At 46.9% G+C, this 16,082-nt stretch overlaps 2 protein-coding genes across 2 annotated transcripts in view; one reads left to right on the top strand and one right to left on the bottom strand.

The window, feature by feature from the left end:
* LOC135919695 (short-chain dehydrogenase/reductase family 9C member 7-like) overlaps positions 1-4,992 on the bottom strand; it is a 30,691-nt gene extending 25,699 nt beyond the window's left edge. Inside the window, exon 1 of the mRNA XM_065453544.2 lies at positions 2,832-4,992. The gene's annotated coding sequence lies outside the window, so the exon portion shown is untranslated. The remainder of the gene's footprint in view (positions 1-2,831) is intronic.
* Positions 1,057-15,309, top strand: LOC135919680 (dehydrogenase/reductase SDR family member 9-like). Its single transcript, XM_065453531.2, has 5 exons — positions 1,057-1,425; positions 6,832-7,038; positions 9,718-9,900; positions 12,474-12,606; positions 13,922-15,309. Exons 1-5 carry the CDS (start codon positions 1,221-1,223, stop codon positions 14,250-14,252), a joined length of 1,059 nt encoding a protein of 352 aa, XP_065309603.1. The 5' UTR covers positions 1,057-1,220; the 3' UTR covers positions 14,253-15,309.
* Positions 15,310-16,082: the final 773 nt, after the last annotated feature.

Genomic DNA, 16,082 nt, shown 5'->3' with positions numbered 1-16,082 from the left:
AAGCTTTGTGGTCGGAGAAATAGACTGATATATGTTTGACTTGGTACACCAATGCTTGATTCTCAAAGACGAGATCTATACAAGTGCCTCGCGAGGTTGTCACAGCCGTGGGACGCGTTACGAGCGAGAGGAACGGGATGTTCTCCCGCATAAGTGTTAGGAAATTGCTGTTTGTCTTTATGTCAACATTAAAGTCCCCCACTACTAACATCGGTGTGGATCGATGGACGGTTAATGCGAGTTGCAGGAAGTGCACGACGTCTTTCGTGAGTGCGGTAGCCGACTCACGAAAGCGGTATCAGTCGGTCGCTGCTAGCGCTGGGGGGATGAAAGGGGGGCGGAGCTGGTTACGAGGCCGACGATAACGCCGACGACGACGCGAAACCCAGGAACGGACGCCAAAGAGCTATTTGTGTAGCCAGCCCTCCTCCACAATCTCTCCTCCTCCCTTCCATCATCCTCCCTCGCCCGGAGAGCCGACAGCGCGCATGCGCGGCGGCGGAGCAGATTCGTCGGCGAGCTACGACGCGAAACCCAGGAACGGACGCCAAAGAGCCATTTGTGTAGCCAGCCCTCCTCCACAGTCTCTCCTCCTCCCTTCCATCATCCTCCCTCGCCCGGAGAGCCGACAGCGCGCATGCGCGGCGGCGGAGCAGCAGATTCGTCGGCGAGCTGGTTACGAGGCCGACGACGACGACGACAACGCCGACGACGACGACGACGACGACGACGCGAAACCCAGGAACGGACGCCAAAGAGCTGCGCTCTAAAAAGAAACAATAACTGCGCTCTGGTTAACGTTGCCCTTGAGGCCGCAATCCCTTCACTCAACCCGTATCCCCTAGCACGCCGCCGTCCTCTTCTCCTTGACGTCTCTCGCCGAGCGCCCAGGCCTTCTCTTCTCTAGGTGGTGTGGCGTCAGTGACCTCCACCGAGTGAACCTCCTCTCCGGGCCGAGCCGCGTCCTCCCCCAATCGTCTTGTAAGCGAATTAGCCTCTCGGCTAGATATGGCTAGACGTTGGCAACGCAGATACCAAGGCTTGTTCGCCGCGCTTGCGAGAGGTTACGCGCCCGGCGGTCTGAGCAATCGGTACTGTGGCATCTTTTCCCCCTTCCGCCGACTTCGTCCAGCGATCGGTGGGCGTGTTGTGCGGCCGCGAGTCTTGGGTTGCCGGTGGCGTCGCGGGTTACTAGATACAACTGTTTGTGGGCTCTCGCCATGAGGACGTCGTGGGTCTTGTTCGCGACGCTGTTGTGCGCGCTGCACTACGTGTGGTCCCGGCTGTCGTTCCTAGCCGTGCCGGCCCAATGGCTGGGCACGACGCTGATTCTCCTGTGTGCCGCACACTGCCTGGCTCGGTTCCTCTGGCGCAGGCTATTCGTTACCCTCGTCAACGGTGATGGGAAGGCTGTTCTTATCACTGGTGAGTGACACGTTTAATCAAGATGACGATAACGACAACTTGTGGCCCTTGACGAATTAGGTGATCAGTTTTTGCCCTGGGTGACTCGGCTGGAAGGAGGGGGGGGGGGGGGAAGGAGCAGCTCTCCTAGAACGCGGCGCGTTTCTTCCGCGTACGTGCATCAGAAACGGAAAAAAGTGAAAGAAAAAGCATTTCAATATTTTCTTTGCTCTGAGGTTCCATGTCGGACCCACCACCGTGGTTAAGGCATTGCGCTGCTGAGCCCGATGTGGCGGGTTCGAATCCCAGCCCCGACATCCGCATTGCGATTGGCGCGCACTGATGCGCATTTCGCTCTTTCATTTCATTTCATTTCATTTATTCAACCTTAAGGGCCCGAAGGCATTAAATAAGGGGGGGGGGGGTGCATCAAAGTCGAACAGCTTCATAAGAAAGTTACATAATAAAGTGCACACTAGTTATAATAGGTACATAAAAAGAAAATTTCAAAAAGGAACTTGTACACAAAGATTCTGCGCATCTCGATAGAGGCACGGTTCCATGTAAAAATATCTATTTTCCTTGTTGTTGTTCGCTGCATCGCTGGACAACACTTCTACGTGGCCCCGCGGCTTTGTGCGCGCATACTATCCAGAGAAATGAGGTCAATATATGCTCCAGCGGTATGTCACGTGCACGTATTCCCGCGTTAAGCCGTTTCGACGGTTTGACTGCAGCTACGTTATGTGCCACCTCGTCATAGAGCAAATAATCCTTATGTTAACGGTGTTTCCGAGTAGACAGACTACTGATCTTAGTCCAGTGGTGGAAGAGGAAGTTTAAACTGCTGAGCGAGTTTGGAATGAACGTCAGTCAAATATGACAGTTTGCGCTGCACTTGACGAATCGAATGCTCCTTTTTTTTAACGTCTTAACGTAGCACAGGGGCTATGGCATGCTCCGCCATAACGGCATTCACCGCCATGACGTTCTTGACATTGGCACTAAGCTCTGCACGGGAACCTTCTCTTGTAAAGACAGAGCCTTCGAAATGCGGCCGCAACTCGAACCCAGGACCTCTTGCTCGGGATCAAAACACTACAGCTACAGCACCACTGCGGCGGCTGAGACAAGCTACCGCATTCTTTCCGAAGCCCACTGCGGTGAACCAGTGTCTAGCTGTGGCGTTGCACTGCTGAGTATACTAGGTAGCTGGTTCGATTCCCGGTCGTTGCGGCCGGATTCTGATGGGGGCGGGATGCAAAAATAAAAAAAAAATGCAGATCTCATGCACTGTTGGAACCGATGTAAGCGAAGCTTAGACTGCTGTTTGCGTTGATATATATAATCTGATATGTAGTCTTAGTCCGCTGTTGCCGTGATATATGGACGACATACGACAGTCGTGACGTGATCTGAAATGTTACCTTGCCTGCTCCGGTTGTGTTTGTTGTTCTTGCTCCGCTCGGGTGCCTTATGCGACCTTTCGTCTCCTCGGCACTAAGTGCACGCATCGGCGCCATTCTGGGTCGTGGCGTGTTAGCTCACAAAACTGCCTCCTCTATCTCTCTCTCTCTCCATTCCCTCTGTAACATTCTCCCCACCTCCTCCCTCTGCTGCCGCTGCTGTTGCGGGTGAGCAGGCAGACAAGTGCGGCAGCTCCTGCACTGAATTTGGAGGGGGGGGGGGGGGGGGTCACGCACAGCTACGGCGTCCAGGGGGCATTGTGCACGTGCGACGCGGCGTAAATGTTGACACGCGCTTCTCGGACCGTACTTCCGTTGTGCCACACTCCAGTCACGTACTAACGCGATACGTCAAGGGCCCCGTGTCGCAGAAAACCCGGTGTCGATGCCGCGGGCGATGCTCGGCTAATACTCATTCTGAACCACAACAGCGTAGGCCTTCCACGTGGCGCAAGCCTTATTTTGCATTCTGTACTAAGTTATTCCTCGGAATTTTGAGAATGGCAGCTCATAAAGAGATGTCAAGAAACAAAACACCCGCAGCGCATGCCTTTTATGTTCTTGTGACATGCGGCTGGCGTTAGGGGCGTGCGTCTCAACTACGTCCCGACGTGGCCGGCGTTAGCGGCGTGCAAGACCACAGCAGCCGCAGCAGCAGCGGAAAGTCAAAGAGGCAAAGAAAGCTTCGCTTTAAAACGTTCTTGTATACCGTGCACTGGGTGCACGTAATAGGAATTCCAGGTGGCTACAATTACACCGGAGCCCTCCAATGCACGGCGTCCCCAATAACGTAAGTTCTGTGCAGTTCCGAGAAGTTAAACCCCACAATTCAATTCCTGTCTCTGCATCTTTTTTTTTTTTTGCTCCGAAGGGAGGTCGGTTATCCGCTATGTGAGTGCACCTTCTAAAGCAGCAGCTCGCGTATATCTGCTTCAGCGTTGTGCGGCTCAAGGACTTTCTTTTTTTTTGCACGTTGCGCAGGATCGCTAGAGGAGGTGCACTACTCAAATCATTTGGGAAGCGTGCAATGGGCGAGGACCGAACGCGGTCGAGGTCACGCTTTACCGTTTCTTCGACAGGAAAATCGTTGCGATCAAACGGCGCCGCGCAGACTGGAAAGATAAATATCGCTAATTCGGCAAGTGAACGGGTTCCGTAGCCTTGAGCTCTTTCTCGCGGCGATTGAAGACCAGTTTGTCGCCACCGCGCGAACCTTGACTATAGGGAACGGATTTTGACTTTAGCCTGCACCTAGGAATAAGACTGATATCTGGTTAACCTCCCTGCCTTTCCGCTTCATCTCTTTCTCTCTCTCTCTCTCTCTCCACGCGACAGTTTCTTTAGGGGATCAATTATTAGATAACAGATATCAACACTATGTATCGCAGTCACTGTGCTCTTAATTTAGTTGGAAGTTACACTTATAAAAAACATGAAAATATGTGTTTGTTGAAGTATGACCTAACGGGAGTACAGAGTCCGACTCTCTATCAAGTAGTTCTAAAGCTGTTGATGCGCTGCGTATGCACAATGTCGTTTTACTATAGGGAAAAGAAAGTATCTGTCATGCAGCGAGATTAGATTCTTTTTAATCTTCATTTTGTGAAACGCGATTATCTGTCATAGGAATTATCTTTCATAAGGTCTTCGCCTATGGTGATACTATCTGGGTTATCGTGATTTACCAGCGTCTATGTACATATTTGTATAATAAGTTATCGGCACTTCAGCCAGTCAACTTCTAGGCAATAAGTAGTAACAAAAGCATTAGGACCAGTTGCTTTTCAACTTGAATTTACAGCACGCAAATATGAAAATTTCCGTGGTACGAAATGTGGCGTTTCTCACTAGCGGTGTGTAGTCTGTTGAGTCACTGCATAAGCCTGATGTTTCACCACAGTGCTCAGACAGTCCGGGCCGTACCACAAGGGTTGGTTTGTTCGTGAGAAAAAAAAAACTGATTTTCTTGGAGGTGTTTCCTATCGAGTGGCTTTTGCTAACGACATTCTCCAGCACGATTGCCAACGTCTGGTTTTTGCGATGCACGCTGCATTGTGTTACTCGTCTTGCTTTTCTGCGAAACATGAAAAGTGGTTCTGCTCAAGGGGTGGTCATTTCGCAACACTGACCAAAAGGAAACGGTGAGTGACGTCGATTTCTGGACCTAAGAAGTGTTCTGCACCCGAGCTGTAATGTCTGAAAGAGCACAAGAAGAATGAAAGCCCTTGCCGCTTCTCACGATACAGACGGGTGCACACTCCCAAACTGTCTTGCACTTACCTCTAAGGGAGCTTAAGACCATACGCAGAAAAAGAAACAAGATGGCGGTGCATCCATCGTTGAGAGGTGATTGGCGACCGTAATGCTATCAGCAACTGGTCTGATGGTGATATTGTTGATTATATATTTTATATAATCATTATTATAAAAGGTGGCACATAACCACTGACTCGTATACCCAGTGCTCCAAGTTGGCGTGAAAGGGGGTTACTGAAGAGTGGGATTTAGCCAGTGTTACATACTCAGTGACTCAAGTTGGTCACGCGGTTGGTTCCAAGCCCGGTGGCCTAAGCGAAGCAGCCTAATGGTCTACCTATTTGATCATATCCAGTCACCCATTTTGGCGGGAAAGAGGTTAGGCGCGGACATATACACATAAATAAATACATCCATGCTCACATACTGTAAACTCGAGGTAGTTCCCAAGGAATGTTATAGAATTAAAACAAGATAATTATAATTAACTTATACAACGCTTGGCACAAGGGTTTAAGAACTTTAGAAATTTAAGTCTGGGGTCGAAATATTATTCACCGATAAAATAGGTATATCGAAAGTGTCTGCTGGCCACGAAGCACATTTTGGTGTAGTTGTTATTATAGGCGCTCATTGAGACACACCCGCCGTGGTGGCTTAATCGCTTGGGCGTTGCGCTTCTGAGGCCGAGGGCGCGGGACCGAATCCCGGCCGCTGCGGTCACATGTCGATGGGGGCAAAATACAAGAAAGCCCTTGTGGCGTGCATTGGGTGTGCGTTAAAGAGCCCCAGGTGGTGAAAACTAAGCCGAAGTCGCCCACGTACGCCATGCCTCATACACATATCTTTGTTTTGGCACGTAAAACCCCTGAATTTATTTTATTAATTACATGATTTCGATGAGACAGCCCTCCATCAAAGCTGCTGCGGTGAGAACTTGGTACGCACTCAGTTGAACTAATTTGATCGCGTACTATCACCCACCGTGGCGGCTTAGCGGCTGGCGCTGAGTTGCGAAGCGCAAGGTCGCGGCACCAAATCGCGTCCGCGGCGGTCGTGTTTCGATGGGAGCGAAATGCGAAAACGCCCGTTTGTCATGCAATGGGAGCGCCTTAAGTGTCTCCAGGTGGTCAAAATTTCAGAGTGCCCTCACTTCTGCTTGTTTCGTAAAAAAATGTTTTTTTTCTTCTTAACGTTCTGCGCCAGAATTTAATTCAATTTATTTTAGACCTCACACTTAGTGACTTAATGCTTCTGTGCTCTCGTGTGCTTTTCTGATACTTTATTTTATTTCTATAACGATATAGTAAAGCCGTTGACGCCACCTTCACAGAAACCTCTGATGATCCCACAGACCAGTAGAAACGATTGTGCCCTCAAACAGCTAGGTCACCTACAATAGTTTCTGAATCGTAGTTTCTTAAACAGGCTTTCGAGCTCCTCCATCACATAGTATTATTTTTTTGTTTTAGTAAGCGCATGAGTAAGCCTATAACCGCACACGCCTACTCATGCCTGCTGCAGTATGAATGCCTTTACCGGTGATCGCCACTTACCCACGTATGCGTTAGTTGACTCCCCCTTATCGTTGCAGCTTTCATAAATTAATCGCACACAGTATAGCACTCTGAAGCACGAGAAAGCGTTTCGCTCCTGTTGAAACTGGGTGAAATGTGGAGTCTCTCACGTGGTTCTCGATTTGCAGGTTGTGACACGGGCTTCGGCAACATGCTCGCCCGGTGTTTGTCTCGAGAGAACTTCATGGTGTACGCGGGGTGCCTCGACTCCAACAGCGAGGGTGCAATGATTCTCAAGAAGTGCCAAAACGTACGAGTGCTGCAGCTTGACGTCACCAAGGACAATCAGGTCGACGAAGCCTTCGAGTCGGTCAAGCGGGACCTTGGATCAAGAGGTAGACGACCGTTGAACGGAAACGATGAAAGGCGTTTTTTTATGTTCTATCGTCAGCGCGACGTCGGCTCTTTGACATCACGGCGTGCGGAGCCGCTGCCGTTACCCTTGAAGTATACCTCGCTAAACGGGAAGCTTTAGCTCGGAGCCAACATTTTTTGAGGCACCATCAAAAACTTTGATTCGCCTTTTGAAGTGCCTTTTGAAGTACATGTAAAACGAAGAAATGATGCTATTAGACGACCACTCCACGAATTCGAATAAAATGGGTTGCATTTGAGGGAAAAGCTTAAACTATAGGGACTATATGAGGCAGAATTATCATTTTTGGCATGAAATTTTCTTTTTAAGTAGCAGCATAACCACAAACAAACAAACAGGCTACAAGTATCAAGTTTGCAAATTTTCAACTCTGCACCGAAAACAGACATCGCTGTTCTATAAACTGCATCGGCTAGGGCATCTGAAGTAAGTAAATAAGTAAATGCAATTGCAGCTTATGGGAACTTGCTACGATCTTTAGAAGCGTTTTGCTCAAGTCTGCCTGTTCCCGCTGTTCAAGTTCGTCCTGGAACAACCTTGACCCCTCCTTCTCCCCCGTTCCTTGACCCCCGCCACTATTCGCGACGCCGTGTCGCACCCAACTCTGCCGTGCCCTTGGATGATCCCCGCTTCGTTCACTCGCCCTCTTCTCAACGCCGTCGCTCCCTTCGCCCCAACCTTGCGCTATTCTTCTCAGATCATCAGCTGCATTCCCTTGGCGGAAAGCACTATGACACGGAACTAACGACATTTCTTTTAGTTTACTATGGTAACATAACGTACGAATGCGGCTGCGTTTCTTTGCGACTGCACATGGCTGTGGTGAGCAACATCGGAAGCACAGCTTAACCGATATCAGCGCGCCTGTGTATGTAGGGCATTAGTCCCGTCAGGGCAGGCATCCGCAAAATTGCTGTAACTTTCTCCAGGCGTAGTTTAGGAGTCTAGGAGTCTAGGAGATACGTCAACCTAAACAATTTTTTTTCTGCTTTTCTGCACTCACAATATGCTTGCCTGCTTCCGTACGCTAGCGATAATGCTTCGCAATTGTTCAAATAAATATTTGCTTTTCTTTGCAACGCAGGTAGCACCTAAAAATTCGAAAGTGCTATTTGCTACCGAGGACGTAAATACAGTAACGTGTCGATAGATAAAAAAAAAAGCAAAACGCGGCATAGTAGTGCAGAAGGATGGTGCTTTAAAAGAACGCTGACGACCGAATTGAAAAATCGCGCGGAATGGTTGTAAGACTCTTTGTAACGCTGTGTTGAACCTCCTACTCCTATGGTGTTGGCGACATTGAGAACAAGCCCCACTGTGAAGACAGTGTCGAAGCAATTAACAATTAAATAACCATGTACAATTAAAATTTCCGAAAAGACAGTCGTGTCACAATTAACAACAAGGAGCAAATTGATGGTATAGCAATTGATTTTTCGAAGGCTTTCGATCGGTTCTTTCACACAGAACTTATTCAGAAAATGTATAAACTTGGTGCTAATACACAAATTGTGAAATGCATTCACGCGTACCTTACAAACAGAAAGCAATATGTTCAAATAGCAGGCGAACGATCATCCTTTTTACCTGTTATATCTGGTGTACCACAAAGTTCGGTTTTAGGACCAATTGCTAATGACTTGCAGCGACATTGCTAATGACTTGCATCGTAACATTGAACTGCGTCTATTTGCGAATTATCGCCTTATCTACTGTCGCGTAAAGAATATCCAGGGTCAAATGTTGTTAAACGAATGCCTGCAAAGAATTTAAGGCTGGTGTAGTACGTGGGACATGAAAATTTATTTCGATAAATCGGCTTACATGACTGTGTCTAGCAAGAAAACCCCATTGCTTTTTACTTACAAAATAAATAATAGCCAGCTTCAACACGTTGCTAAGCTTAAGTATCTCGGGGTCACAATCATGCACAATTTGAATTAGAACAAACACACTGAAAACATTTGTGGACCTGCTCAACGCAAACTCCGTCTGTTAAGGCGAAAATTCAAAGATGCTGCACCCGAGGTAAAGCTCAAGGCACACATTACAATTGTACGGTCCGCACTGGAATACGCATGTATAGTCTGGGATCCGCACCAAGTGGGCTTGATAAGTATACTGGAACGGATTGAAACACTAGTCGCATGGTTCATCTTTAATGCTTACCAAAGAACGCAGTCTGTAACTGCATTATTATCTCGTGCCGGTTTGCCCGAACTCGCAACGCACAGAAAAATAACCAGGTTGAAATTCTTGTACCAACTGGATAACAATAAAATCAATTTAGTCTCCAGACTACACTTGCCTCTCCCTGGGTGTGTGTTCCCATGTACAGGTCACCCTCATGCTGTAATTCCCTATGTGCCCCGCGTTGATGTCTTGAAATATTCATTTCTTGCAAAAACTATAGTCGATTGAACAGCCTTGACGCAGATGTGCTTATTGAAACACACGCAACTGAATCATTTGAGTTTAAACTGTCATTATGTGTTTGCTGAATGGATTGTTTGTCTATTACGGAACAGGCGTTACGAGGTTGTTGAAAATTCTTTTTCACGCACCCTTTCAACAGACCGCAACGGCTAACAGTATTGCAAATAAATAAAATAAATAAATTTCGAATGCACGTGCGCAGTTCTGTGGGCCGTGGTGGCCAACGCCGGCATCCCGAACAGCGGCCTCATCGAGTGGATGACCATGGAGAGCATCATCAAGGTGTTCGACGTCAACGTCTTCGGAGTCGTCCGAGTCGCCAAAAAGTTCCTGCCACTGTTGAAGAGAAGCAAAGGACGCGTGGTCATTGTCACTAGCGTCTACGGTGAGTGCGAAAGTTTTGGAAGTGCCAGCCCGAGTCGCATCCCAAAACACTGCCTTCAGGCGAAGTGCCACGCTGGCATTCTTATATATATAAAAAAAGCATGGAGGACTGAAATGATCGATAAGTCGGTGACAACCTAGCAATTACAAGCTTATATGTACACTGTAGAACTAAAATAAAATTTGCATAGGTGCGCCAGCCAATGAGATTCGCTCATTTGCTTGACATCACACGGTTTCGCATGCTTGAAACTATTTCCTCCGTACAAGTCGGTCGTTGTTTCACTGGTTTCAGCATGCAACCCGGACGTCTAGACACATTTTATATAGTATGCAGATGTCACTGCTCTGCCAAAAGTAATAGTTAACTTGAAACAAGTTTTTAATTTATATTTAGCCTAGCATTTACAGTAGCGAGCGAAAGTCGTTAGGCTGACGGCCGAGTCCAGATGGTTCAGCTCTCTTTCAGAGGTGAAGAGCAGGTTCACTGCGTTTTCTGTGGGCGGATATTCTTTGTAACTCTTAGGCTGTCACCGACTAGAGACATTTTCATCGGCCGTGGAGCACAGGGCGCGCGGCGAGCCTTTCCTCCTCTCCGGCCTGTGCGAGCCAGCGCGGTGCTGCTCGAGTGCGTTGCCGTCGCGTGCTGCGGAACGACGTGGACATGCTTTAGCTCGTTCTCCGTGAAATTTATCTGATGGCAGTTCATGCAAGGTCGTCGGGGAACAGCTGCGTAGCCTTTCGGTGCATCGGTAACTACCATAGGCGGAAATTTCTCTTGGCTGCGCAAAGAAGCGACGCGTAACATCACTCGTGGTGTGTACGCATACGTGATGTGCACTATTTTAGGCGGTGTCGTTTTTCACTCGACGAAGAGAACCTGAGTCTGTGAATTGCCAGGGTGAATTAAAAAGAAAATCTTGCTCCTACGTGATCGCTTCGCGTGTCAACTGAAACATAGTAGTGGACGCTTTGTACGTCCAGCCCAATACTACAACGAAACATCTAAATGTCAATCGTTATAAGATATTTGAGTAAGCCACCGGCATCGTTCTCACTCATTTCAAGTCTAGTAGACTTGAAGTTACTATGCTATGTCTATCATAGCCTCCTCTTGTATGAGGCAGATGCTGTTACTCAACACAGCGATCACTGCGGTTGGTAAACCACCATGGTACATATGAGCTTTGTCGTTCCGGATTGCCGTTTTGCCCTGTGAAGTAGTACTATCTCAAGGAGGCCACATAAAAAAAAATTCTGGTGCCCATTTGTGAGGACATAATTTGTATAGTTCTGCTAAGTGCGTCGTAGAGGAGTGGGCGAAAAAAAAAACGAGAAAAAGAAAATCGGTTCTCGCCCTCCTCTTTGGCGAAAAAAAAAAGAAACAACGCATGCTACCACCTCAATAAGAGCTCGTATATTCATGCCGCATAGTTCAACCATGTGTTATATGGAACAAACTGATCTATAACTAAGCATTTACCATTGCTTCGGAGGCTCGTGTAGTCTGCATACAATCGCTCGGCCACTCGACAGGTGTAATTCACATGGTACGATATAGTAATATTACTAATCAAAACTACTTTATTCATGGACAGAAACATCGGCCAACAAATCAGCTAGTCGCTCAATGTATAAAAAAATTACAATTTTAACGCCTGTCAATGTAAATAGCAATACTTATTCAGTAGCAGAACAGTACTAATGCTGTTGGGATCGTAATATCATTTGAAACTACTCATTGCTGCTAAACTACAGTTTACAACTACAATGAGAATGCTGCAGTAAGGTCACATTTATTAAAACAACTTTCTGAAGCACAAAACTTACCTCCGAGGCTGATTGTAGACTCCGACACGGGCGCACACATCGCCGATGGGTGCTCCTTCCATCTCAAAACCGCAGAAACTCCGGCCGCGCTGACTTCAATCACTTCAGTGCGTCTAGAAGGACCATTTATCGCGCAGGAGACCACGTAATACTAAATAGTCCAAGTGAGCGACAAAACAACCACGGGAAAGCGCCACCGAGCGTATACTTTGCATTCAACACGGAGCGCTCGCCCAAGCCAGCATGCCGATTGCCCATAGATGGCGCCACTGCAAACGCAGTATGGCGGCGCCCATGAAAAAAACGGTCTATAGGAGGGAGCATTGCATCGCGCAGTCAGCCTTCGCAAGCCAAGCCAGCGTAAAGGCTCGACCATGGCTTCCAAGCTATATTCCCGGACAATTATTTCAGAAGTGAAGTAAATATGGGAACTTCATTGCGCCTATGTTTAGGAACGCTCCCCATAATCGATGCTTTGGCGATGTCGAAAAGACAACGTGCCTATATTTGCGTCCTAGTGTCTTGTGTTACCCTTCTAATTCCTTCCATTGTGCCCTTTCAGTCGGACCATTTTGTTTCCCAACCCCTATTTACAATTTTTGAAATAATAAACTGGTGATTTTGTAGTCCAGTATGAACAACACTCTGGATGATTGAAATACCTCGGGAAACATTTGATGTCCTAAATGCCATATACATTTAGAAGTGCATTGAAGGTTAACATTCTTGATGTTCTGTTTTCAGCATCATATACCTTCCCACTTGCGACGGCGTACTGCATGAGCAAATACGCAACCTTGTCACTTGTCGACGGTCTCAGAAGAGAGCTTTATGGTAAAGGAGTCGATGTTATTGCTATCGAGCCAACTTTGTACAAGTAAGTGAATTTTTTACTAAGCACCTTTTTACTTTTTTAGCATAATTCTCTCCCTAATGAAAAAAAAGCATATGTTCGATATTCTTACTTTCAACAGATTGTTATGACTATTTCGGTGTGTAAGATTACTAGGGAATATGCAGGATTGTTGAACTTATGAAGCAAAAGATCTTTTTTGTAGAGTTTCTTTCTATGTGTTTCAAAGCAATGGTACAAAGCATAAATTAGTGAATTTAGTAATTTGGCAGTGGTGGCGACGCACCTTACAAGCACGTTAATAAAATTAAACCCATAGGTGTCAAGGAAAATATTTCTTTGGCAGAATCTCCAGACTTCCTTTAGACTTGAAGTGCAACAACAAATTATTAAATGCTGAAGCAATAATATAATTACTCTATTTCATGTCCAGTCGTAGACCTCCTTAATTGTCGCAGAATATATAACATAATTGCATGGACGTAATTCCATCTTGTCTACCCCAAGTTCTTGTTAAGCGTTCAAATATTTCTTTTTCATGTCCAAAGCTATTTATTGCTCTTACAACGCGCTTGCAAAGTGCATCACTTCCACTGTCTTTTTGAGTAACTGGTCAATAGACAGCTGACGTCCTTATTATGCACAAAATACGATGGTGTTTTATGCTTAGGTGGGTGCACAAGAAAAGTAAGCTGAACTTCTTCGCGCACACATACTTTGCACATGCCAACTATATGACATAGGTGAGGTCAAGTTGACGCATACAGCGCACCAAGCTGATGCACGTATGTTAGCGAATCGTTCTTACCAGTTCAAATTCTGCATTAGAGATGCCGTGGTTATCGTTCTTAGGTCAAGCTTGGATAATGGTACGAGATGTATTACGCTTCGTTACATAGAAAAAAGCTTGCGGCAAAGGGTTGTTTTAAGAATCCTCTATGTAAAAATGCGTTTGCAGGAGGCATCTTAACGTTATTGCTGGATTAAGTTGTCCGGAACAGCAGCACTTGTGGCACCCTCTTCAGACATGGTAGGCAAACGAAAGGGTGCTTCACTTTTATGCCAGAATAGATGTGACTGTGTTACAGCTAACGGCGTAGTCTAAACTTCTCGGTCTTCGCCCATATTTGGTTTTGCTGTTTTTTTTTCCTGAAAGAGATGCACAGTGATAATGTGATTCTAACTCATCACGGTCGAGAACAATGGAAATAAACACCCCCAAAAGAGTCACTGTGACGAGCTGATCCTCACAAGTATATCGCAAAGAAAATGAAGCTCTCAAACCTATTTTGCCCTTTGTCTCACATGTCGTGGCCGCATTCCTCTGCGTCCCATTCAGGACTGCCATCAACGATGACGTCGGTTCCATGCGAGCCATCGAGCGTGACCTGAACAAGCAAGCGCCCGAAGTCGTCGCCGATTACACCGAGGCGGAAATCAAGAACTGGCTCACGTCGGCTTCGACCTACTACTCTTACTCCATGCGCGACAACCCCCAGGAAGTTGTGAATCAAATGATTGCGGCCGTTAGGGAGACGGATCCGAAGACCTGCTACCCAGCCACTGGACCCCTGGAGTACACGTCGCTTTGCATTCTGAGGATTTTGCCCGATGAAGCGGTAGATTATTTAATCCTTGGTATTCGCAAGATGATCAACTTTGTATGTTGAACCTTAATTATTTTTACAATATGTGCTGCCGCCGAAGCGCTGGCCCAGTCACTATGGCATCTAGCCGCTGAGCACGAGGTCGCTGGTTCGGCCCCCACTGACGCGGCCGCATTCCGGTGGCTGCCAAATGTGATAACGTTTGTGTGCCTAGGCATGAGTGTCCAAAAGTACCTTGTAGTACTCTTATTTATAAACAGCAATTGTGGATCGCACATACAAAGCGTGCAAAGACACATACTGATTGCTTTTAGGTCGAACAAACATTTCAATTTTAAGCGTGTAGAGGCAGTTCTGCTGAGGTCATATGGTCATGACCTCAGCAGAATGTTGGTCGAGTGCTGCGCACATGCCAGATCATTATGGTACAAACAAGGATACTCATTACTGTTTAGTGTACCATGCATACTTAAGTGCCAGGTGACTGACACGTCCTGCGTAAGAGCGTGTACGAAGATACGACAATGCGCATGCGCTACTCGGAAGTGCGCAAGAGTGAACAATGGGTAGAAGCTTACCGCGTTTGATTCCGGTGTTTTATGTGCTCCTTGCTCTCATTTTATTCTTGTACAGTGTATTTGCAGTAAAACGTTTTGGTTTGTTGACGTCTCTTCACAAAACCTCTGCATTCAACTGAACATCCTGATGTAGCGCCTCGATTCAGGATAGCACACAACACTCAAATACGTCATCCAAGCTGTCTATGTGGTCTGAAATTTGGTGTGGCCTTCGGGATCTCGCAGACCATGCTTAGAGCTCAAAGTGGGAACTGCGCCTTGCCGGAGACAATAGATTTGTGCGTGTTTACTCTAGTTGCTACTGACAATCAGTGGTTGCATATGAAACACGAATTAATAACGTGCCACTTTCTAAGTCTTCTTTTGGATCTATGGACGAAATACTTTGCGTGTCCGGCCATGAAGGCCATTGTTGCTTCTTTGACGACATGCGCGATTGTGATAATTGTTGCAGTTCTTGTTCTTTTTATTGTTTCTTGTTCTTCCGCGCGCCTTCTTTCCTGTCATTACTATCATCAATAAAACTCGTTGTTGGCCCGGTTGGTTCTTGCTCAGCGACGTAATTGCTGCACAAGGCACACGCAGAAAAGGCAAAAGAAACACACACGAAAACACAGTCTCCACTGAATCCCTGCAACTTCACGGTTCCGTCGGTGTGGGTTGTCGATGGGTCATGATGAGGTTCACGACCGCAGCGTCGAAAAAATGCGGAGCTCGACGCGAGCCAGTCTAAACTGTTCGGTGCCCTTGTTGGTCCCATTGTATATATAATAACACAATCTAAAACAACCTGCCACATAAAGAGCTATGTAGCACTCACTTCACAAATTGATTCTTTTTGCCAATACATTTGCATGGCAATGCACGATTAGGTTGAACAATAGAAAAGCATTGCTTTTTGTATCTACACCTTTTTCACCATTAGCCTTCCATGATTGGTGAAAATGTTCTTGAGCCAAGCGAGCTTCACCTGTCTGCCAGGCGACGTCATAAAACCGCGGAAACGCACCTCGTCCAAGTGACGCGCACGTACTAAAAGTGCATTTGTATGGCAAACACAACAGCACTTTTCTCCCTTTCTTTTTTTTTGAACAGGCCGAGGATGCCTCGTTTCAAAAGTAATGGGAGAGGGCTGCCCGACGATCGTTTTGGCGCTGGGTACTCAGAGTTTCCGGCGAGAAGTAATATCTTAGCGCATAACAAAACTTTGCTCGACACCATAACGTTGCCGAGCCCTTTTGTCACGTATACAACATCGCTCAGCCAAACCATCAAAGCATCCGGACTGGCGTCATTTTTAACGCCCCCTTGCACG

Source organism: Dermacentor albipictus, chromosome 10 (genome assembly GCF_038994185.2).
Source record: "Dermacentor albipictus isolate Rhodes 1998 colony chromosome 10, USDA_Dalb.pri_finalv2, whole genome shotgun sequence".
NCBI lineage: Eukaryota > Metazoa > Arthropoda > Arachnida > Ixodida > Ixodidae > Dermacentor > Dermacentor albipictus.
This window is presented reverse-complemented; position numbering and strand designations above follow the sequence as displayed.

What these genes read in the sequence shown, in the direction of transcription:
- LOC135919680 (XM_065453531.2), top strand. Translation starts at nt 1,221, where the DNA reads ATGAGGACGTCGTGGGTCTTGTTCGCGACGCTGTTGTGCGCGCTGCAC. An exon ending in GCGGGACCTTGGATCAAGAG is followed by an intron (nt 7,039 to 9,717) that starts GTAGACGACCGT and finishes GCACGTGCGCAG; the next exon opens with TTCTGTGGGCCGTGGTGGCC. An exon ending in ATCGAGCCAACTTTGTACAA is followed by an intron (nt 12,607 to 13,921) that starts GTAAGTGAATTT and finishes CGTCCCATTCAG; the next exon opens with GACTGCCATCAACGATGACG.